The sequence below is a fragment of the Canis lupus genome, chromosome 2, assembly GCF_011100685.1.
Source record: "Canis lupus familiaris isolate Mischka breed German Shepherd chromosome 2, alternate assembly UU_Cfam_GSD_1.0, whole genome shotgun sequence".
Classification (NCBI taxonomy): domain Eukaryota; kingdom Metazoa; phylum Chordata; class Mammalia; order Carnivora; family Canidae; genus Canis; species Canis lupus.
The window spans coordinates 51,822,940-51,845,685 of record NC_049223.1 but is presented as its reverse complement, the minus strand read 5'-3'; the positions used below and the strand labels follow the sequence as shown (position 1 = coordinate 51,845,685).

Sequence of the window (22,746 nt, the reverse complement as noted above, 5' to 3'; positions counted from 1 at the left end):
GCTGAAGAACCACTGCTCTAGCAGCTGCTGCTATGAACCCTGCTTAACGGCATTTCACATACATTTCAGAATATTCCGAACTCCAGCTGAAGGTTTCTGTGGATGGCAACACTGTGCTTTTGGTTTTGTCTCCAGGGTCTTCCTTCTCTTCTCCGGGATTCTGAGTAATTCGGTCTATGCTGCTGAAAACCTGCGAGGCGAAGCGTTGGGTGTTTATTAGTATTTTCTTGAAGGAGTTTGTTAGAAAACCCCCCAAACCTTGGGAGAGAAGCCCTGAGAGCATGACTAAGGTCTCCACTGGGACCGTGTGTGCAGAGGGTACTTTCCAATGCTGCCTATTCGAGTCCTGAGATGAGTGGTCCACGTATCTATTATTTTTTTCTTCTTGGAGTGGGAGCTCTGAATTCATCACCCTCTTGCCTTGTTATGGACTCTGCATCTACAACGTCCACAGATGCTTTGGAGTTTTGGAGTTTCTAGGCCCGGGGATCAATGCACATCTTAGATGACTTTTTAACCATGAAAGTCTATCAGAAAAAGAAAACCACAGAGAAAAAGATCTAATGGCCACCAGGCAGGAGTGGGAAGGAGAAAAGTGAATTGGAATTGAGTGGGAAGAGAGGAATAAATTACCTGTTTCAAGATGTGTGTGTGTGTGTGGGGGGGGGGGGCAGGGAGGCAGCGCATATTTGGTTCTGAGTCAGAGGTATGTGTTTGGCTCGTAAATCACGTACACATGCAGGCGGCTTCCATGACGGGACTGGCATTTCTGAAGGGGATCAGGGCTCGGGCCGACCTGAGATCTCTGTGGTCCCACAGGGATGACGGAAAGAAAAATTGGGAGCTCAGAGCCCAGTGCAGGAAGCACTCCCAACTGTGCACCGCAGTCACCTGCTGCTCTTGTGGGAGAGGCCCTTAGGTGGCCCAGAGCCTACTGCGGTCAGGGCCAGGGTGGCTGATGGACAGAAGAGACAGTGGGAAGGAAAGAGGGTTCAGGGTCCAGCAGGGATGGGCCAGAGCACAGGCCACAGGCACGGGGCAAAGGCTGTAGCCAGCGTGGCCAAAGCGTCAGCCCCGGCTCAGGACAGGCCAGCGGGCAGCCCCTCCAGGGAGCCCCAAGCTTGCCATGGCCTTCCTTTACGCAGTGAGGGCAGTGCCGGCCCATGTGTGGAGGCTCTCTAGGTAGTATCACGCAGAGAAAGGTACAGAACACCCCACAAAGCCCACATTAGGGAAGAGCTGAACAATCATCACGCGAAATGCCATGGCAACAGGAAATGCACAGCTACTGAAAATAGCAAAAGGGAGGTGAGGGGCCCTCTAGGTTCTTTTCCATTTTCCTAGGGCCCTGCCCTGTCTCAGGACTGTCAGGTTTCTCGGCTTTCTTTCTTTCCTTTCTTCCTTCCTTCTTTCTTTCTCCTTTCCCTTTCCCTTTTCTTCTATCTTATCTTATCTTATCTTATCTTATCTTATCTTATCTTATCTTATCTTATCTTACCACTATGGGGGGGGGGGAAGCATCCTTCTCAGACATTGATTTTATTATCTTCTCCCATTTCCAAAATTCTAGCCTGACTTCCACTGGCCTCTTTCATGTAACTTCCATTTTCTATTATTGGGCACAAGACTTTCTCATTCCACATCAACTCTCTCCGAGGGTCCTAGCTGATGTTAAGGACCCATACGGCTCCTTCGGGTTCTGTGTGATACTTGGAGGAGGGCTGTACACATAGGGACTCAAGCTCAACATTCTCCATTAAAGGATCAGGGAAACAGGGGACTCCCCTACAGCCTGGCAACGAACTAGGCTTGGTCCTGCAGGGTGAGGTCGGCATAGTTAGGACGGTCGTGTTTTCCAAAGATGGCACCATGAGCATAAGCCTCCAAGAAAAAAGATATTCATCTGTAGAGAGTGAAAAAAGTAGGTAGGGGCTCTGGATTGTCAAGATGGTGGGGTCACTTTTCCTAAACTAAAAGGAATTTTACGTACAGGAGACCCCAATCCCCAAAACACTGCAGGTGGTTTTTATGATCTTGTCCAGCTGTTTAGGGATGTCGACTACCTGGCACGAGGGACATTCCCTGGAGAGACCCTTATGCTTCTGTCACATTTCACTTACTTTTGAAAAGCGGTGTGAACAGGAGGAAAACTGCCTTATTTCCACATTAAAGTCTTCATCATTTGTGTCATCTTCTTCCTCCGTCTCCATGTGATGATACTTCTCCGACCGAGCTGCAGAGAAAGGTTTGGCAACGGTTCCCATTACTCAGAATTTCAGCTTTGGGTTTAGATGTATTAATTAGGAGTTTCTATACCAAAGCAGCCTTATGTCTAAGAACTTATAGGCTCAAGCCTGGAAGGTTCTATCACAAGTGGAGATAATTTCCTACAAAGTAAAGGTCAAACAATGTTTCGTGTCAGACGATTCACGTACTATCAAAATAACTTGTGTCGTCCTCGGATTCCAGTTGGGGAATAAATTCTGCCTTCTGTCTCAGCAAACTGTTCCAGTCTAAAGAACGGAAGAATCGATGCTGTTTGACTTCATAGGCACCACCTTGGGGTGGGGAGGGAGAGAAAGGACAGGGGTGAAAATGTTAAACTACCCTCCAAGCAAAGCTTTTAAGAACAACTCCTGCCCCCCGCCCTCATCAAACCTATCAATAGAGAAATAAATGAAAGAATCATAAAAAATCTTACTTTTTCATTCTGCAACCAACACCCCCACACAAAAAACTTTCCCCTCATAATTTATCAGCAGAGGATCTGATTTTGCTAACAGCAGTTGCTATGGCACAGTTCTTCTTTGTTAATTTTTCCATGACTTCCTCCATTTTTCAAAGGTTAATGATGCGGCCACTTAAAATCACATTATACTGAACCTGGGGACGTGGACGCACGTTGGCCCAAAGCAGTCTCACTCATTACAAAACCAAAGAAATTCCAACAAGGCGCAAAAACGTGTTCACAGCAATATTTCCTCTGGAGGCAAGGTTAATAAAGATGAATTTTCCCTAAATAGTATATAATAGTTTCCATTTAATTTTATTGGATTGCTCATTACCATAGGTAGAACTTTGATTCTGTGGATTACTGATTCTTGAGTAAGAACCTGACAAATCTGTTGGGCAGGTGATGGAAATCAGTCACAATTTTTAAGTTTTAGGGCTTCTTTTTTTTGGCCAAGTCAGCATGTCTATGCAATTGAATAAAATGTTTTTAATTCAGTTCATGATTTTAAAGAAGTATTTGGATGGGCAGGTCCCACCAAAATATCACACTATTACCCAGTAAAGAGAAGGTACATATGTTATACCATCCTAGTATGAAAATTAAGCCCCTGCCCTGCCACACACACACAAACACACACACACACAGTGTTAAGGAGGGAGACAAAGAAGAATCTATCCTGAAAAAAAAGCCAGGAAGTGAGGTTTTTCACAAGACTAACACAGGCTCTAATCACCTCTTTGCCAGGAGATGCCCTATAGGTGTGACGTAAATGCCTCTTTCATACAGCTGTCATGCTTCCCACCCTGTCCTTGGTACGGTACAAAAAAATATTATGAGAAATGCAAACTCAAGGAGAGATGGGCCTGGATGTTGGGGTGGGGCCTGCGTGGTTCAGAGATGTGGCTCTGTCCCCATCAGATTGTTCTAGCACAGGGTACAGGTCAGAGCCCCAAACCCAGCCAGGACAAACTAGTGTTTCGAGAACAATGGAAAGAAAAGAGCAAAGTGGGAAAATCACCCAAGAAAGGAAGAAGAGATTCTTCTTTTTTTAAAGATTTATTTATTTGAGAGAGAGAGGGAGAGAGCAAGCACACACACAGGCAGAGGGAGAGGGAGAAGCAGACTCCCCAAGGAGCAGGGAGTCCAATGTGGGGCTTGATTCCAGGACCCCAGGATCATGACCTAAGCTGAAGGCAGATGCTCAACTGACTGAGCCACCCAGTGCCCTGAGATTCTTCTTTACTAAGCATTTGATTAGAATCTTTATCCAGGATCCTCTCCCAGCACTAACCATGTTTACGGCACAAGAGTAAAGTCTGACGTTGACCCTAACAGAGGCAGCACCGATAGGAAGGCTGCCTTGGACAAGAATTGCACTACATGCTAGAGGCATCTAGTCTCCTTTAGTTAAATCACTGAAACTAACCCCACAAAGTAGGCATTACGTCAACTCCATATTTGGATGGGGAGACTAAGGATAAGCAATCAAGCATATTGGACCACGATCACCTATTAATAAAATTTGGAGAGGCTGAGCTGAGGTCTGTTTAAAACCAGCCAGGTCCATCCTCAGGTCATAATGCCAACGCCCCTACACAAAGCTGCCAGACACACTCTTTCCCAGTGTTCTTATCTCAGAGATGCTAAAAGATCTTAAATATCTATCTTACTCCCTCACTGTGCCTCCAACACCGATGTCAAGTGTCAAGCCCCAGTGAGTGGCGTACCACACACTACACTGCAGTGACTCTCACTTCAGCTGCTGCTCATGGGGACACACAGGTGACATCTGATACTCTGAGGTTGCTCAGCTTCACTCAGAGAAGCACCGTTCTCTAGATCCAAGGGCTCACAGGGCACTTCCAGACCGTATCGGAAGTGCCACTCCTTGGAACCCAAGTCCGTGAGAACATTCACTCCATCTTCTGTGGATGACGACAGATGGGTCCTTCCCCACAGAGTCACAGCCTACTGGTGGCCTAGCTCACCTTTCTCACCCTTTGGCCTTTGTGACCCCTTGGGAAGAGGTCCACTCACCACAGGTGAGTCCTTGTTCCTCAAGCACTTCTGCAGACATGGGGAACAAGAGAATGAAAAGGACGCATGGGGAGAGATGACCTCTGGGCTAAACTGTTGGTACAATGTGGATGATGGCATCATGAGCCCGATACAAATGACCAAGCACAGGAACTCATTCAAGTGACAGCGCTCACTGCGAGAATTCACCAGTCAGGGAAGGAAGGGGAACTGGTCATGGCTGCAGCTCCCATGATGCACTATGTTCACGTACTTGGTAGCTCTGTGAACACGTCTGCATTCAATCCTCACAATCATCCTGCGAGGGTATAACATGCCCATTTTCCTAGATTAGGAAACGGTGACCCAGCTCATGAAGAAACCACTCCAGACCTCGCAGCTGGTGCACAGGTGGGAGTCAGTCACATCTGAGCAGCTGTGGGTCCGAGAAACCGGGCTGCCACTCAAGCTTCACAACCTCAAAAGTCGAGTCCAAGTAGGACAAGTTTCCACACTGTAAGTTATGCTTCACACTAATGTTCTCCCTTGAGTTTCTCCCTTTCATGGAAGTTTCTTAAACATCCATTATGTTCTTCACACTCCTTTTCTCAGCCTCTCTACTCTCTCGGGCAAATGTGAATTCGCACATTTTCACGGTGCATTATTTTGCCCGCTAAATATGCATTAAATCCAAAATGCTGTCATTGGAAGCAGCATGGCAGGCCTGTGGGATCTCAGCCTCATTCTCCGAGCCCTACTGGGATCTGTCACGTTGGACCTGCCCCTTTGGCAAGTGCTTTCTGACAACCCTAAGAGCTAGGGCAGGGTCGTTTAAATGTCTCTTTTGACTGTCTGCTAGGGGACTTGCGTCTCAAATTGTCAAACCCTGAAAAGAATGCAAGTGACAGGGGAAAAAATGCAGAGAGGTAACTCACAGCATATAATACATATATCAACATGGCCATGCTGACCATCATCATAGTCCTGTTTGGCTGAAATCAAGCCCAATCAAGATTCCAAGTCTTCTTACAGGAAGGAAACAGACAAAACTCTGGGAAAACTCTCCAAAATGACCCAAGAATGGCAAAGAGAAGCAGGCTCTTGGGAAGGGATGTGCCAATTCTATTGTTATCTTTGGTCACACCTCAGGACAACACTTCTCCGGGAAAGTTGAGTAGGACACAGAAATTGAGATTTGTGCTATTGCAGGACAATCTGAAAATGCCACTGTTTCTCTGAATTTGGCTCAAGTGGGTAAAGTCACTTCTCAAAACTCAGCCCCATCCAGAGCCCTGGCACCAATTCTTTGATAGCTACTTGTATCTCTGGAGCCAGAAAGCAAATGTGACTGCAGGTTCCAGAGGGCAGGGGGTAAAGACTTTGCTAGTCACTTCAGACAATAGGAATACCAAATAGGGTGGGAAGAAACATCAAGTATTCTGTTCAAAGAGTTTGGGCAGCTCAAAGGTAGGGGCACCATCACCATTTCTGTCTCCCGGACGTCCACAGGGTCAAGTCTGAGATTACGCAGGTGGGATGATAAAATGACAGTACCAGAGGCAGCAGTGTCATACCGAGTCCTAAAAGCCAGAGTGGATGACCTTTTATTTTCATGAAAATCCTGTGAGGTGGTAGTTCTCTAAGCTCCATTTAACGGGTGAGAAAACGAGGCACAGAAAGGCACGTATACTGCCCACTGTCACACAGCAGAAATTTAAACTCAGACCATTGGACTGGAGTTTGTGCCCTTCATTTCCATTTATATTGCCTCTCTTAGTCGAAGGCCCACTTATCTACTGCAAAAGGCAGAGAGGCCCACGGTACCCCCATAAAAGGCTCAACTCAAAAAAGTGTTTCCAAGTGAGCCCAGAGTTTCAATCTTCTTTGATTCGCTTAATGCAGTCAATGAGATTTTTCTGTACAAAGCCAAAGAGTAAATACTTTAGGCTTTGTGGGCCATGCAGTTTGATGACTCGACTCTGCCTCTGACCCATGAAGGCAACTACAGACAATGCATATGAATGGCACTGCCGTGTTTGAGTAAAACTTTATTTACAGGAGAAGAATGTGGCCAATGGGTTTCAATGCATCATCATAAACTCTAGTAGCACAGCACACTTAAGCAAGAACGGAGCCCCCCAACTGGGGGACACTGTGGGCAAACATGAAAGAGTAACCCGTATTTGGAGCTGTTGCAAATTATTTTTGTCTTGGCAAAACTGAGGGAGAGAATGATTTGTTCAGTATTTTCTGATATTTCTATCACAATGAGGTAGAATGAAACAGCTCAGAGTAAATGACCCATCAAGTCAACAATTTTCACTGGTGAAAATCGTGGATACTACCTGCAGTGTGTGTGTGTGTGTGTGTGTGTGTGTGTGTGTGTGTATTGTGTTTATATTTAATAGTTCCATATAGATAAATTCACACGCTGGGCCTGGCTGGGACTCTATATTGGGATTTCTGTCCATTCGGGATACAAGGAAGAGAAGGAAAAGGAGGAGCAGAAACAAACACTATAAGTAGAACAGTCGGAGGAAAAAAATAATCAGCAAGAGACAAATCTTATCTCCTTAATCTTGAATGCCAATGGTTTTAATCCTCTTTCTTGGGCAATAGTGCTGAGCACCATGATGAGACAGCATAGTTCAACTCCAGACACTCATTTCTAGTAATTAATTAGTTCAAGTGCTGATAATCCATTTCAAAGCCTATAGATAGCAACGGGCTAGGTTAAATCTTTCTGGGAGTACACAGTTTTAAAAAATCCAAACAAGGGATCCCTGGGTGGCGCAGCGGTTTGGCGCCTGCCTTTGGCCCGGGGCACGATCCTGGAGACCCGGGATCGAATCCCACGTCGGGCTCCCTGCATGGAGCCGGCTTCTCCCTCTGCCTATGTCTCTGCCTCTCTCTCTCTCTGTGTGACTATCATGAATAAATAAATAAAATCTTTAAAAAAAAAATCCAAACAAAAAAAGCTCCACATGTCACTAACTTCTGTAAGATGCATGCTTTTCAGGATAGAAGAGCTACGTGGTGCCCTTGGAGGTTTCCTTCCAGACAAATTTTATTTATTGAAACAAGGAAAGAAAAACTTTTGCTTCACAAAAAAATAATACTGGACATACTGCTCCGAATCAGAAAAAAAATCCAAAATATCATTGTTATGATGTGTTGTAGTCACGTCCTACATCAACCAACAGATATTTGTTACACAAAAAATAGAAAACACAAACAAAAACCTCTGAATGCTCCACAAAGGCATTATTTTTGTTGCATATTTAGCAAAATTAAGACACGTGCTCTAACCTGTTCCCAGTCTCTCCAGTGGATTCTGTCTAAGAAGCAAGGTAATCAGATCCTGGGCATCGGGTGGTGGTGCCTCATCCTTTTCTGGCCAGTTGATCTCATCTAGAAAAGAGACACGTAGTTTACAACTTTATTGCTCAAATGACAGTCCAGGTTCCAATAGCCAGGACGTCGCCTGGGAGTTTGTTAGAGAAACAGAATTTTTAGGCTCCATCCCAGACTGAATCAGAATCTGCATTTTAACAGGATTGCCAGTTGATTCCTGGGCCCAGTCAAGTTTGAGAAGCATTGCTTCATGAGACATGAACCAGCAGCATTGCTTTCAGCAAGGCAGGGAGAAAATATTTCAATAAGCAGTATCTTCTGTTTGCTTTTTTGATTCTTTGTATTTTTTTTTTCTTTTTGGCAGACTTAAAACAAATTGATCCTTCTAGTTATCATGATGACTTAATGTGGTGGACACTCTTAACACCTGTGTTATAGATGGTCGCCCTTCCAGGGAATCAAGAGAGTAAGATTTTTCTCTCCTACTTTCCTCAAATGAGAATTTGGCCCCAGCCTTAGAGTTCTTCAGCTTCGAGAAATGCAAATTAATTTTGCAAAAATAACTACCTCTAGAGACAAACGGAAGGCCAAAATGCTAAGCTTGAAAACAAAAAAATCCAAAGTAATCATAGTAATAATGGAAGTATTTAAAATCTGTCATAAATATTAGAATATGTTCCACATTCCACTGGAGTTTGCCTGAAGATAAGGTGTGTGTGCTTGTGTGTATGGAAATGCAATAAAAACGTGAGTTATTTCTGTGTGTGCCTGCTTCCAGCTTCCTCTGCTGCAGTTTAAATCTGATTTGGAAAATAAAACATGAATATGCATCTGAGCCGTAAGGCATCGAGAACAAAGCCAGCATTTGCTGCTTGTGTTAATTAAACAGTTGATTCTTCTTGCCATTCAGGCCTTGGTATATCAGAAAACAGCCTAGTTATAAATCCATAAACAGCTCAGATATTGTAGAAAAAGGGTCATACACTGCAGGCAACTCACAAATCTACTGTTAAAGTTTACAAATAGGCCTGGCTTGCAAATTTAATGATAGAGAATAATGCTATGATTAAGGGACTCCCCTGTCAACATGAACCCTCCCTCTCTTGCCACCGTTCTACCCTGTAGCCCAATCCAGAAGGTGTCAGAGTGGGTGATGGGGGGTGTCTATGATGGCTGATAAACTTTGGGGTGGAGAGACCTTTTTGATCTATGCTTCCAGGAAATTTATCAAAACAGCAGGTAGGGTAGTAATAGAGCCTATGTAATGATCATTTAGTTTTGCCACAAGCCGCATAACAATAGTGAGGGTCAGCATGCAGGTGAAGATCTAAAGGTTATTGAATTTTAAATGAAAGATGAACAGCTGTTACAGAAATAACATTACACCATAACAAACACCAATGAAATCATTAACAATCTGTGGATTAAATTTGCTTCCTTCCCGTTCTCATTATTTGTTATTTGGTAGACATTTGTTTTAGGGTTTATTACATTTTTGTTAATTTCTTCATTGTACCATTAGCCATTTCCCCCCGTTTATGTAAATGTTACCCACATTAACCTTTTCTTCCTTGGTGCAACCTTCCTATTATGGAAAGGAAGGCTGGACGGCAATGACATGATTTGCAAATCCCACGTGAATTTCTTTTGCAGAAAAGCACACCATAAAAACTGGTTACACTGCCAGTCCATTTCCAAATTCCATGTTGCCGACACTTCCTCAGATCAATTTTCAGCACAAATTGATCTCCTGAGATTTGTGAAAGTCAGTTATGCGCTATGATGAGTGAGTTCTTTTAATTTGTTGGCTAAACCGTTTGATAAAGGTTAACATTTTAGTAGCTAAAACGGCAAAGCTCCACAGAATTGCATGAAATAGCAGTTTCCCAATAGTCGCTCGAAGATAACTCCTGATGATATTTACCACTGATGACTTGTCCAAATAGCTCTTCTGGAGTATCCCCGAAGAATGGCACGCATCCAACCAGAAATTCATAGAGGATAATCCCCATGGCCCACCAGTCCACTGGCTTCCCGTAGCCCTGCCTCAGAATCACTTCTGGTGCAATGTATTCAGGTGTGCCGCAGACCTAAAAGATAATTGCGGTATTAGAATGATTGGGATATTAGACATGAATTAAAATGAGCAAGATGGGTGAATGGCAATTATTTTGCCCAGAGCGCACCTGCACGGACAAAGAACGGAGGAAGGGCAGTTACAAATCAGTAAGGAGATATTTAAATATCACGAAAGGGAAGTTTAAGCTCCTCTAATGTTACGGTATGTGGAATGAGTGATTTCAAATTGAGGGTTTGACCCTACTTGGTATTTTTACGTATCTCATGGTATTAAAAACATTTTTAACCCTGAAAGTCTATATGATGACGCATTTTTAATCTGTCACCACCACGGATGGTTTTAGCACTGATAGGCCCAAAATATATCCACATCCTGGCTACTTCATAAAAGCATGACAGTTAAGATGTGTTTACCTTAAGTAACTTTACAATGAACAGATTGTGGGCACATGGTAATGAGGCATGCTTAAAGGGAAATGGGCCATGGCTCGGATTTTAGCACCCGTGATTGTACAATGCATCATGAGTTTCATGAGTACTCTACTGAGACTCCTGAATTCCTTACAAAAACAGTTTTCCATTTGTCTCTCTCACATTCTCACTTGTGTGCAATTACATCGTTCGTCTTGCTAATAGACCATAATGCTGGGGGAGGAATGTGGAGGAACGGACAGTTCAAAGAGGCCCAGGGAGAAAAATGGAAGCAATTTGCACTTTATTAAACGTAAGGCTCATACAGACATCTAAACGTCCAGGCCTAATGCGGAGCTGGCCTGCACAAGTAGATTCTGATTGTCACTCGCAGTATCGTACTTTGTATCTTTCTTTAGAACTGAGCAGCGGCCAAGCTTACCTGTTTGTCCAGGAACTCGCGGGCATCCTTCTCGATGTGACCCTCATAAAGATTGGTAGTCATGCTCATTAGTCCCACCTTGGATAATCCAAAATCTGTCAGCTTTATGTGCCCCATGGAGGTGACCAACAAACTATGAAGCAGAAGGACACACATTATAACACTTGTTTTGAAATTCTTCTCTTAAGCTTTCTCCTTCCCCTGTCAATTTGTATTGAGAGTGGTTAGTAGAGAGGAATCAAGCTTTTTTATTTACTGATTTTTAGTGAGAGGGAGGGGCAGAGAGACAGGAGAGAGGATCTTTAGCAGGCTCCACACCCCACCATGGAGCCCAACATGGAGCCCAATGTGGGGCTTGAGACCTCATGACCCTGAGACCATGACCTGGGCCGAAATCAAGAGTCAGAGGCTTAACTGACTGAGCCATCCAGGTGCCCTGAGGTATCAATCTTAATATGAAACCCAGCCTGGGAAGAGACAAAGTTACAGGAACATATTACATACATGTATCTGGGTCATGAGTATAATTCACAAGGAGGGCCAGACAGCAGGCTTAAGCTGATCTTTGTAGGGGTAGCCACATACAGTATCACTTTCAGGTTTAAAGTCTTAGAAAAATTCAAGTATGGGACTCTGATATCTTTCTATTTTCAGAATAATAAAATAGAAAAGGGTTACCAATAATCCCACTGCATACATAAGAAACTAAGACAAGCAATCCATCTGTGATTTAAGTGAGACATAAGATAAAGCACTTGGACAGAAAAGGGTACTGTTGTTTAAGATTTCAACTTATGGCTCAAATTTAAATTTCTACTCATTAAGCACAAAATGTAAATTTCTTATGTAATGCAAAGAATTCACATTCGACACTTTTGCAAATTTAAATTTTTAAAAGTTTCATTGTAAGTGGAAAAATCAAAACTTTAATTAATTAAAAAATTAAAGGAACAGAGGACATGAGAAAAGAGGAAAAAATAGCTATTGGAAGGAAATATTCCAAAATTGTAATAGTTGTCTTTGGTAATGTTGTCAACCAATTTTTTCATACATTTTTCTGTACTTCAAAATTTTCTGGAATGAGCATGAGTTAATTTTATCATAAAATTTTAAGCACGCTTAGAATCTTTACATATTAACGTGCAATATTTTTGGATGTGTCTGAAATTAGTGGAGAAAGCATAAAACATTTAATAAATGCTGTAAAGATGAATAACTTATTCATTTGAGGGGAAAAGAGTCTCTCTATATCTCAAATTAGACAGTAAAATGAACCTCACATAGATTGAAAATTAAATAGTGAGAGAGAATATAATATCAAGTGTATCATCTTAGAGTAGGGAAGGGCTATCCCAGTATAATACCAAAGGCAGAAACTATCCAGAAAACAACTAGTACCATTCTATGAAGCTACTCAAAAATAAACATAATAACAACTTAAAAAAACTTAACTGACCCTGGCTTCATAATGGTCTTTCTTTCATTCCTTATAAGCTATTATTTCGTTCCTTATAAGCACCAGAGCCTTTAAAGTACTATGTAAAAACTGTCACCGTGTATTGCCAAAGTAACTTCTTTGGGTACACAATGGGAGAATTTCAAAATGTGCAAAGCACCATTAATAAAACATTTTTAGACACATAAGACAATTTTGTGTATTGTGTGGAAAAAAAAAAAGAAACCTCTCCTCATGTACATACTTGTCTGGTTTCAGATCCCTGTGTACAATCCCATAATTATGTAGGTACTCCAAGGCCAAGACTGTCTCCGCAAAGTACATCCTAGCCATATCGACAGGGAGAGGCCCCATGTTCTTCATCAGCGTTGCACAGTCACCTCCTATAAAATCCAAGCACAAGATTCAGCAGGTGCAGTCGTGGCCGGGACAGGAGACGACCATCCGTTCAGATTACACCCCATCAGAGCAGAACGGCCTCTACCCACACACACAGCATCTTAAATTCCTAAGTGGACACTGAGTAATCACATTTCTTAATTAAGATGTGGTGTGAAGGAAAGAGATTATTATTTTTTTAAGGCAGGAATATTCCTAAGGGAGCAGATCTGGCTTCAAAGTGGAACTGAAATTTGAAGAACAAAATACACCAGTATAAAGCATGGGTTCTGGGGCAGGCTCCCTGAGTTCAAATCCTACCTGGGGAGACCTTAGGCAACCCAGTCCCGGCTCTTTCCTCTAATACCAGGATAGTAAGACTGTTATCCCGTTGCAGACTATTGTGAGGATTAAATGAGGTAATCTATGTAAAGAATTTAGAATACTGCCAACACTTAAACCACATGATAAATGTTAGTTACTGTAACCACAACCAAGGTTAATAAAGCCAAGTGCCAGCATGGGGAGGCGGGGAAATAAAAACAAAATCAACGGGTGGAATTCAGGGCAAGCTGTACTTTTGCCTTGTATCCATTAGTGAAATATTTAGAAGTCTGCTCTGCTTTTTGGGTTTCAGTTCACTTGTCTGCAAGATGAAAAGGTTGAACTAAATGATATTTAATGGTTTCTTTGAGTCTTATAGTTTTGGGATTCTGCTCCAACAATTTTGAGAGCTTACATTAGATGCTTTGGAGACTGCTTTGGCCCTTCCTAATATATTCCTTTTATTAATTTTGTTTATATCAGTAAGTCAGGGCCAAACGTGTAGAAACTGAATGTAAAACTGATGGAAATAAGAACATTTAAAAGGTAAGCCTTAAGTGTCAAAAAAAAAAAAAAAAAAAGGAAATTTTCTTGACTTATATCTCCTTTTCCCTTAACACATTTTTAATTTCATACCATTGGCCAAAAAGGATATGTTTTTTAATTCATCCTTTAGGATCAGTTGCAATGAAAGATTTTATGCCGTATGATAAAAGTAAGTAAGAAAAAAATCCCATCACCTATATTCTAACTTTAACAAACAATTGAGAGGAGGTGGTTAGGATTAAAAGCTATTAAAAAAGAAAAACAACCTTTTTTTCCAAATAGCACTAATTTTCCCTTTGTTATAGCAGAGCAGCCACTTTACAAGCAATTATCAGAACATAATGACTGGGAATACAGCCATTTCACTGCCTGGCTTCGCCCTGAGGTGGATACGAACATCACGTAGGACAACGGAGAAAGCCTCAGCCGCACAAAGGAGCACGCAGTTTCTGGGTGCAGGTGTCATGCTCTCTGTGTCAGACACTGATTTACCTTCCACGTACTCCATGACCATGCATAAGTGGCGCCTTGTCTCAAACGAGCAATACATGCTGACCACAAAGGGGTTCTCTGCAAACGTCAGGATATCCCGTTCCACGAAGGCCTGCTGGATCTGGTTTCGGAGGATGAGGTTCTGTTTATTGATCTTCTTCATGGCAAACCTCTGCCGGGATTCCTTATGTCGAACAAAGTAGACTGCCCTGAAAAGAAGCACAAGAGTTGGGGTTCGTGGAAGTGAGGATGGTTCTGGGTACAGTAAACCATGTGATCGTCAAAAATCTTTTTTTTTTTTTTTACATTCCCATGACAGCTTGAATTCAGCTCACGCACGCTATCCCAGCAGCTACAAACAACCCAGTCCAGGTTAAAATGTTATGGCCACATTTATTTATTTCTTAATCTTTTGGTAAAGGTCACTGGTCATACATAAGGCATCAAATTCATCTTCAGTGTAGGACACAAATGGACAGTCTCCAGAGTGAGCTATTTTCCAATGGCCAGCTAATGGTTTTAGCTTTTCCACAGACAAAACAGAATTCAATATATAAGTCAGAACAGGAAAAGAATTAACAAAAGTACATGCATACTGTGAACTATATCCTTTCTAGCACTAGATACATGTTAGGCATTTTTTCTAGAGTGACTAAAGCAATCATTTTCTATAGGATACACTTGGGATCTGCACAAAGGGCCAAAGCTTCTTAGGGTTAGGTGGCTTCCAACTTGAGGGTAATTTATTCCCCATGAAATTCCAGATAAATGCGAAGGATGTAATAGGTCATATGAGGCTGTCCTGCAATGAAGAGTAGCATATTTCCTCACTACACACCTTGCCATGATTTACACCTATAGCTGTTTCAACAGAAAATGCATTTCCCAACATAAAAGGGGGCCAATAATACACTGTATTTCTATTCCATCCAATCTATGGCCAAGGCGACAGCCAACTTTACTGTAAAATGAGGAGGGTGCACCAAATTTCTGCTGCAAGACTCACTCCTATGCTCTAGAGAACCATTTCTGGCTGGGTAAAGGCAATGGTCTCCCTGAAGCCTGATGTGGAAGAAACAAGTCAAGAGAAGGGGGAGGCTTAAAACCTCACCTGGAAATGGTAAGTGAAGAGGAAAATGTCTTGGATTGGCTCATTTTCTCTTAGGTTACTCCTCACTTGTCATTATTGGAGGAGAACAGATTTGAACTCTCAGGTCAGGAAGTGCTCAGATAAATAATAATTTACCCAAACAGCAATCATCCACAGTAAAGTACATCGAATGTCTGTCTCCTAAAACAAGGGGTTTCTGATCTGAGATGCATATGCCACTGTTTATTTTCATTGCTCCTGACAAATGAATGCAAGGCGGACTAGGACACCCTAAATCCCTGCTGAACAACATATCAGAATAATCCAATCCCATAAATCTTAAGTATATTCAGTCTCAGTTTAATTGGTATTCACATGTTCCGCTCAAGTGTTCAACTACTAGGAATTCATTTTTCTTTCAAGTCTGTGTATGTGTGTCTTCTCATTGTATCCATACTTTTCCTTCCCTTGTAGAATCACATTTTTGGGGTTCTCTCTTGAAACCTGACTTTTTGTTTGGCTTGTTTTACTCTTTATTTCTTCTCTCATTATTTCTTTGGTCTCCTCTTTCTTCCTTTGCTATCCAGAAAAAAAATCTCTTTCATCCACACTTCATATGACCAACTCAAGGAAGAATCTAGGACTGTTATCCCCACTGTACAAGCACTGCCAAGGGAGCTGCTGGCCAGCTGGGCGGCCAACACTTTCCAGGCGGGCTAGCAGCCTTCTGTGGGATGCCGGACGCTGGGCTCTCACCAGCTGGGTTTATCTCTACACCTGTTTTTCTGGCGAGGCTTGATATCGGGATTAACTAATTTAAACAAATATTTAAACCGATGAAACAGGAGTGTTGAAAGGGAAAAGCTTTGTGGCTTATAAAAAACAAATGGAATACTTTGGAAAGTATTGATAAATACGTTAAATGTGAGTTACTAAATAAAATTCCTACTGATTTAGTATGGGTGACAAGGTTTTCCAAAGTGGAAAAAATATTACATATCTAGATTCCTACATTCAGATTGCTTCAAGTTCTTGCTTCACCTTTAAAGCAGTGAAAAGTGGTAAATAAAATCGATGTATTAGAAGTATGGTTTATATAGGCTGTCTTAGAAAGGCCTTACATAAGAATACTAGTAACCTTATATATATTTAATATTCTTAATATAAATATATTATATAAATTTATATATATAAAATATATACATTTAATATTTCTCTCTTTAAGGGGGAGGTTTGCAAGGGGCAGTGTGGGGTCAGGGGTGGAAGGAGGGAGGGAGGGAGGGAGAGAGAGAGAATATCCCAAGCAGCCACCACACCCAGCACAAAGCCCAATGTGCGGTTGGATCTCATGACCCATGAACTCGTGACCTGAACCAAAATCAAGAGTCAGATGCTTAACTGACTGAGCCACCCAGGCACCCCTAAATTCATAGATATTTATTTATTTATTTTTAAAGATTTTATTTATTTATTCATGAAAGACACACACAGAGAGAGAGAGAGAGAGAGAGAGAGAAAGGCAGAGACACAGGCAGAGGCTCCCTGCATGGAGCCTGACGTGGGACTCGATCCCAGGTCTCCAGGATCACACCCTGGGCTGAAGGCGGCACTAAACCTCTTGAGCTACCAGGGCTGCCCAATTCATAGATATTTAAACTGAGATAGTTAGATTAAATTCAGTATGCATCTGAATTTAAAAGTATGTTTAAGGATGCGTCTTTTTTTTTTTTTTTTTTTTAATGATTTCTGACTCTGATCAACTTCTTAACTAACCAACCAGCTACCCCTTTCTGGGTCAGATGAAAGGCTTTTACAGTATTTTTCTTTTTCCAAATATTGATTGGATAAAATCAAGATCTCCCCCCCCTCCCAAAACCTTGAGCTTCTCCTAATCAGCTGTTGGAAGGCAGACAGACACAAAGGAACCAAAGAAAATAACCTGGCTTCCTCAGAAACAGAAGACAAACACTGGTGAACAAATACTGGTATGAAGAAGAGTTTGTGACACAGGAATTTACCTTCTAAAGTGAAATTCAGAATCTGAAATGTTGAAAAAAAAAAAAAACAGTATCTTTCTGCAAGCCCCCACCTATTATAAAGAATCAAGTGGGATACAGCTTATGCTCTATGTCTTCTTTGAGTATCTCCCACTGAGTCACTGTCACGCTGAGCATCCTCAGACCTGATACCAGGAGCTTCACTTGTAGACTGTTAATCAACTCTCAGCATTTGGATTTTCAATCAACTATCAGTGTTTCTTACAGAAGCAACCACTCAGCAGGCCCAATTTGACCAGCATCCAGACCAGGTTTCCCAGCAGCACCGTGCAAACGAAGGACTCCCCTTTTCTACTCTCAGATTTGCCATTCGTCAAACCTCATCTGACTTTGTGCTTTGTGCCTTGCTATGCTGTGCTTAAAATCATCAGTTGATCCCCAGGGAAATTTACCTAAACCAACCGAAATTAATCCTACAGGTAGCTTGAGACATCACTGCCGCAGGACACGCATATCTTGATCAAGTTGCAAAAGTCAACTAGACTTCTTAATTAGAATCCGCCGTAGCTAGTTATCTGTTGGTTTTATGTTCTTGTTTTTACATTTTTTTTTTTACGGCTTTAGGAATATTATTCTTAATGCTGACATCTGCTTGTTTAGCAGTGATTGTCCTCTCACACGTACACGTCTCCTCCTCGCCTGGAAGCTGATGTTCCAAATCTACTTAGGGCAGCAGAGAGAGGGAGAAGGAGGCTGAAACAGAGACAAACAGCAGCCAGCAGACGGACAGGAGTCTAACACTGCTAAGCACAGCTGCACACCGTGCATGGTTATAAAACTGGGCTGGAGGGACTCAGCCCCTCATTTCTCTGTTTTCCAGCCTCAGAGGCTGCTTTCTTTGAAACAGCTGCTTCTGCCTCTCTCCCTACGCTGACCTGCCGTCAAACAGGAAGGCCCAAGGCTGGTTGGTGATGCACAGCAAGGGGCACCTGCCCTCTCTGGGTCAGGCTTTAACTTCGCCTTCTGCACAAGGTGGGGGGAGGGGAATCGGAGGCTGATGGCACCCAGAGCATAAGGAACCCGTCCTACCGGGGGCGTGAATGTCTCCTGCACATAGATTCTGCACGACTCTGAAAGCCCAGCAGGTGAGTCCGCGTGGGCTCGTCTACAGGTGGGAACGCGAATGCATACGTCCGAGGAAAGGCCATGGGGGCGGCGGGGGGGGGGCATCAACCGCACGCATGGGTGCCCACGTGCAGGGCCACCTGCGGGGAGTAAAGGAGAAGGGCGTGCAGCCAAGCTGGAAACTAAAGCCAAGTAGGACAGAAATGGTGCGCCTTTCCAATGTAGTTTTTTTTTTTTAAATTTAAGTCAATTTCAGTCACTCTGAAAACCCTGAACACTGTGATTTACAAGTCTGGGCGGGGCCAGGGGAGGACGCTCTGAGGCGGCCGAGGATCATCGGAGAAGCAAGGAGCGGGCTCGCCCGGGCACCTGCCGCCCCCACCCGCGGGCCCCTCCCACATCCAGGCCAACGCAGCAGCCCGCGGGAGCCAGCAGACGCCGGCACAAGGCAAGGCCTTCCCTGGGGCGCTAAGCTGGCGGGGATGGGGTCTGCCCTCCCCTAAGTGGGGAGGAGACCGAGGGAACCAGTGTGGCAGGCACAGCGGCCTCCTCACGTGCTCCGTGGCCTGGGGGCCGGGGAGGGACGGGCCTGGAGAGCCTGGTGTTCAGTCCCCCCGAAGCCGCGGCCAGCGTCGGGACTGGGGGGCCGCTGGGCAGGCAGCTCCACTCCACCTTGAATTAAAAATAATTAAAATGAAGAGGAAATCTGTCAGAAATGTAATGAGAGATTAAATCTGAGAAGAGCAAAAGGGAGAAAGAAGTTTTGGCTGATGGGTAGGAGCCCCCGCAGGCAGCTCGTCAGCCCATTAATGACTTGGCCTGCATCCTGGGTGTTCACTGATTCACAGCTTGTTTAACTTCTTGTATATTCGCAACCAGTCCCCGAAGTGTGATATACCTCATCTACTAGACAGTGGTTTAATTGCACTACAAATGAGTTTACTCAACCAATTAGAGCTCCAAATACTGCTAAGATACATGCCCAAATTTTATAAAAGCAGCGCTTCGCAGAAAATCTTATTCTAGAATTCCACTGCCAATGAAAGCCATCAGCACTCAAACCCAGAGACCCATTAAATCAAAGTTCAGTTTTTTTCCCTGACGAAGGAAGAAATCCTCAGATGATCTCGAAAATGAACTAACACCGCGTAATCAATGAAACTCGCAAGCCACCGTATGCTTAAACAATTTTTGGGGGGGAAGAAGTTTCCATGAGGTCCTTGAACAAAACAAAATATTATAACAATAAAACATCACAAAACATTTACAAGCCGCATCGAGAAATACACCATTTGACATAATCCTGAAAATAAATCAGTGAAGCACAGAAAGGACTCACAAATATTGAAGTTCTTGACTAAGTTAATGGTGTGGAAAATATTAGAGGTAAAAAAAAAATCGTAAGGAGAAACATCCCTTGTGGCATAACAAAAATCGCCTTATCTCATCTGCTCATACGTGTGATAAATGGCAATAAACGTCTATGGGATTGTTTATTGCTCTCCATATACAGATAGAAGTGAGATTAATACTTAATTAAACCAGAGCTCCTGGGCTGTCTAAAATGGATTGGGACACAGTATGTATATTAACTACCCTTCCTGTTTCTTAGAACTCGGAAGGACCTCGTCACCACTGACCCTTCTTAGCCATGAGAAGAAAACCTCATGTCTCTAAAATTGAAGAAAAGGGCACCCCTAACGTGACCAGATCAGAACACAGATTTCAACTGAAAACAAACAAACAATAAAGCCCTGGTACAATATAAAGATTGAAAGAAACGTACTGTGTGAAGTTTCCAAGCAGTCTTCTAATTTAAGTACTTCTCTTGCAAGAATGATCGTCAGACAGAAAGTACTGGCTAATTTTTTTTTTCTGGCTAATTCTTAAGTATTAATGCTATATATGAGTTTATATGTGTTCAGAGATACAGATTTTACAGAACCAGATATGGAGACGTGTGTGCGTATATGCGCCCAAGAGTCAGAGATCTCTGCGTCCACAAGGGCCCAATAAAGGAGGCAGAATCAGGCATGGATAAAAATCTTCCTTTTCTTTGTAAAGTCTCCTTCCCCATACCTCTAAAATAACTCCAGGTCACTTGATATGTTTTCTTGATGGAGTATCTAAATGAAAAACGATTTTGGCTACACATTATACCCAACAGTGAAGGAGCAGTGATCTGAAACCTCAAGTCTCTAATGACATCTATTTGGCCTAAGATAAATGTGCAGAATATATTACTCAGGTGTGTTAAAATACAATAGAGAGTTTTCTTGAATTACTCACCCATAGGCTCCATTGCTAATCAATTTAATAGTTTCAAAATCACTTTCCCGAGGTTTCCTTTGAAGTTTCAGGGAAGCAGTAGAGCTCTTGGAAACAAAATACGCAAGTTAGAAAATAGTTGAGAACTCAAGAAAATGATTTTAATGGCAACACAAACAACATCTGCATTCTCTGCTCTGCTGTCGAATCTGTTGGAAGTGCAGTATTGGAGCCAAAGGACGCTGGCACACAGCTTTGAAGATCAATTTTGCAGAGCAGCATGGATGGACTGTCTCTCCTGTCAGTGCCCTGGTCTCGTTTAAGTGAACCCTCATTTCCGGGAGATGAAGGCACAAGGCTTTTGAAAATTGCCAATTTTGGGGAGCTGGGGTGGCTCGGTCGGTTAAGTGTCTGCCTTCTGCTCAGGTCATGATCCCAGTGTCCTGGGATCAAGCCCAGCATCGGGCTCCCTGCGCAGAGGGGAGCCTGCTTCGCCTTCTCCCACTCCCTCTGCCCCTCCTCTGTGCTCGTGTGCTCTCTCACTCTCAAATAAATAAATAAAATCTTTAAAAAACAAAAAGAAATTTCCAATTTAATTTACCTCTGTACACTACTCGGGTTATCCTCATCCTAGCCCTTTCAGGTTTTGAGATAGAAGTCCAAAATGTCAAACCTTAACTCTGGCTTCAGTCAGTCAAAACAGAAAGAATGGGCTGCGTGGCTCAACCTGGGCTGACGGATGGCGTAGTTTCTCTGTCCCTGACCAGAGAATGTCTGTGTCCTCCCCGTGGCCACCCTTCTTCTTTGGAAAAGGTAGTCTGTGGCAAGGGGCACCCAAACAGACAGTGCGTGTCTCTCTTGACTTTGATCTTACCATGGTTTAGATATCTACTTTCAAAAAGATAGCTTTTTAACAAGTTGAGCTCAAAGGACAATAATAAGTAAAATAGGTTTGTTTGTTTTTTTGGGGGGAAATAATATCATAGTCTGCGAATCTTAGCATTGAGAGAGTGAGCACTGACAGCCTCTTTCCCCCCTGCAGAACCCAGAGAGCCCTTCCTATAATTGTGGAAGAAACCCCATGAGACTGTCGTGTGTGTCACACTCCCCCACTGGATGCTGTCAACCGCTGACATGCTGTCTCATTTATTTTTGGAAGTCCTGGGTGCCCAGCTGCCCACGTTCCTCTCTGCTCATGTTCTCTCACTACCCTGCGTGACTTCAGTGTGCAAGCAGGTAATTCACCCAACACTCTGGCATCTGGACCAAACAATTCTTTCTCTCCTCCATTTCCCCCTTGGTCTCTGGCCACAGGCCCTGGGTCTAGTCATCACTGCTAATGCTCCATCACAGAAAACATAATTCAAGACTGGGGTCACTCACTGGTTCCTGTCATCCACTCTGATAGGTCCCCACAGCTTTGGGTGCAAAGATCCTACTCAAGGCCTACCTGTCTCATTAACTCTTGCCCACCCAGGTGACCTCATTCATGCCCACGGATGACTCCTACGTCCTTCAGAATGCCACTGAAAACCCTCTGAGTGCCAGCAGATCCCACATCATGTACACAGATGCTAGCGTGATGGCTCTTCTCAAATATCTCCAAAAAACTTCAGTCTAAACTCATTCGAAATTATAATAATAATGAATAAACAAAACAGCTATCATTATTTAGCATTTAGTAGTGTTGCTGATCTAACCATTTTACATAAATCATCTCATTTAATATTTTACCATCTTTTATATAATTTTGCAGAGGAGGAAACCAAGGCACAGAGTGATTTCCCACAGCTAGCAAGAGATGCAGCCAGCTTCTGAATGAGGGCAGTCTCACTCCAGAGCCTGGGTCCTCAGCCCCCCAGCCTACCCAGCTACTTCTCTTTCCTGACCACCCCCAACTCACTCCAGCCTGCTTTCCTTTCCGGTGTTCACAGTTAGGGACGATGGCACCAGCATCGCCCATTACCCTCACCTGTGCCACTTGCACAGCCTCCTGCATGGGTTCCCCATGGTCACTCCTGCCTGCCCCTCTCA

At 43.2% G+C, this 22,746-nt stretch overlaps 1 protein-coding gene across 1 annotated transcript in view; it reads right to left on the bottom strand.

Annotated features, from left to right (window-relative positions):
- MAST4 (microtubule associated serine/threonine kinase family member 4) overlaps positions 1–22,746 on the bottom strand; it is a 538,573-nt gene that overhangs the window by 25,474 nt on the left and 490,353 nt on the right. The window contains 9 exon segments of the mRNA XM_038529583.1: positions 63–190; positions 2,121–2,233; positions 2,436–2,558; positions 8,060–8,161; positions 10,029–10,194; positions 11,037–11,169; positions 12,737–12,875; positions 14,233–14,441; positions 20,734–20,819. Coding sequence (XP_038385511.1) covers positions 63–190; positions 2,121–2,233; positions 2,436–2,558; positions 8,060–8,161; positions 10,029–10,194; positions 11,037–11,169; positions 12,737–12,875; positions 14,233–14,441; positions 20,734–20,819 — 1,199 coding nt within the window.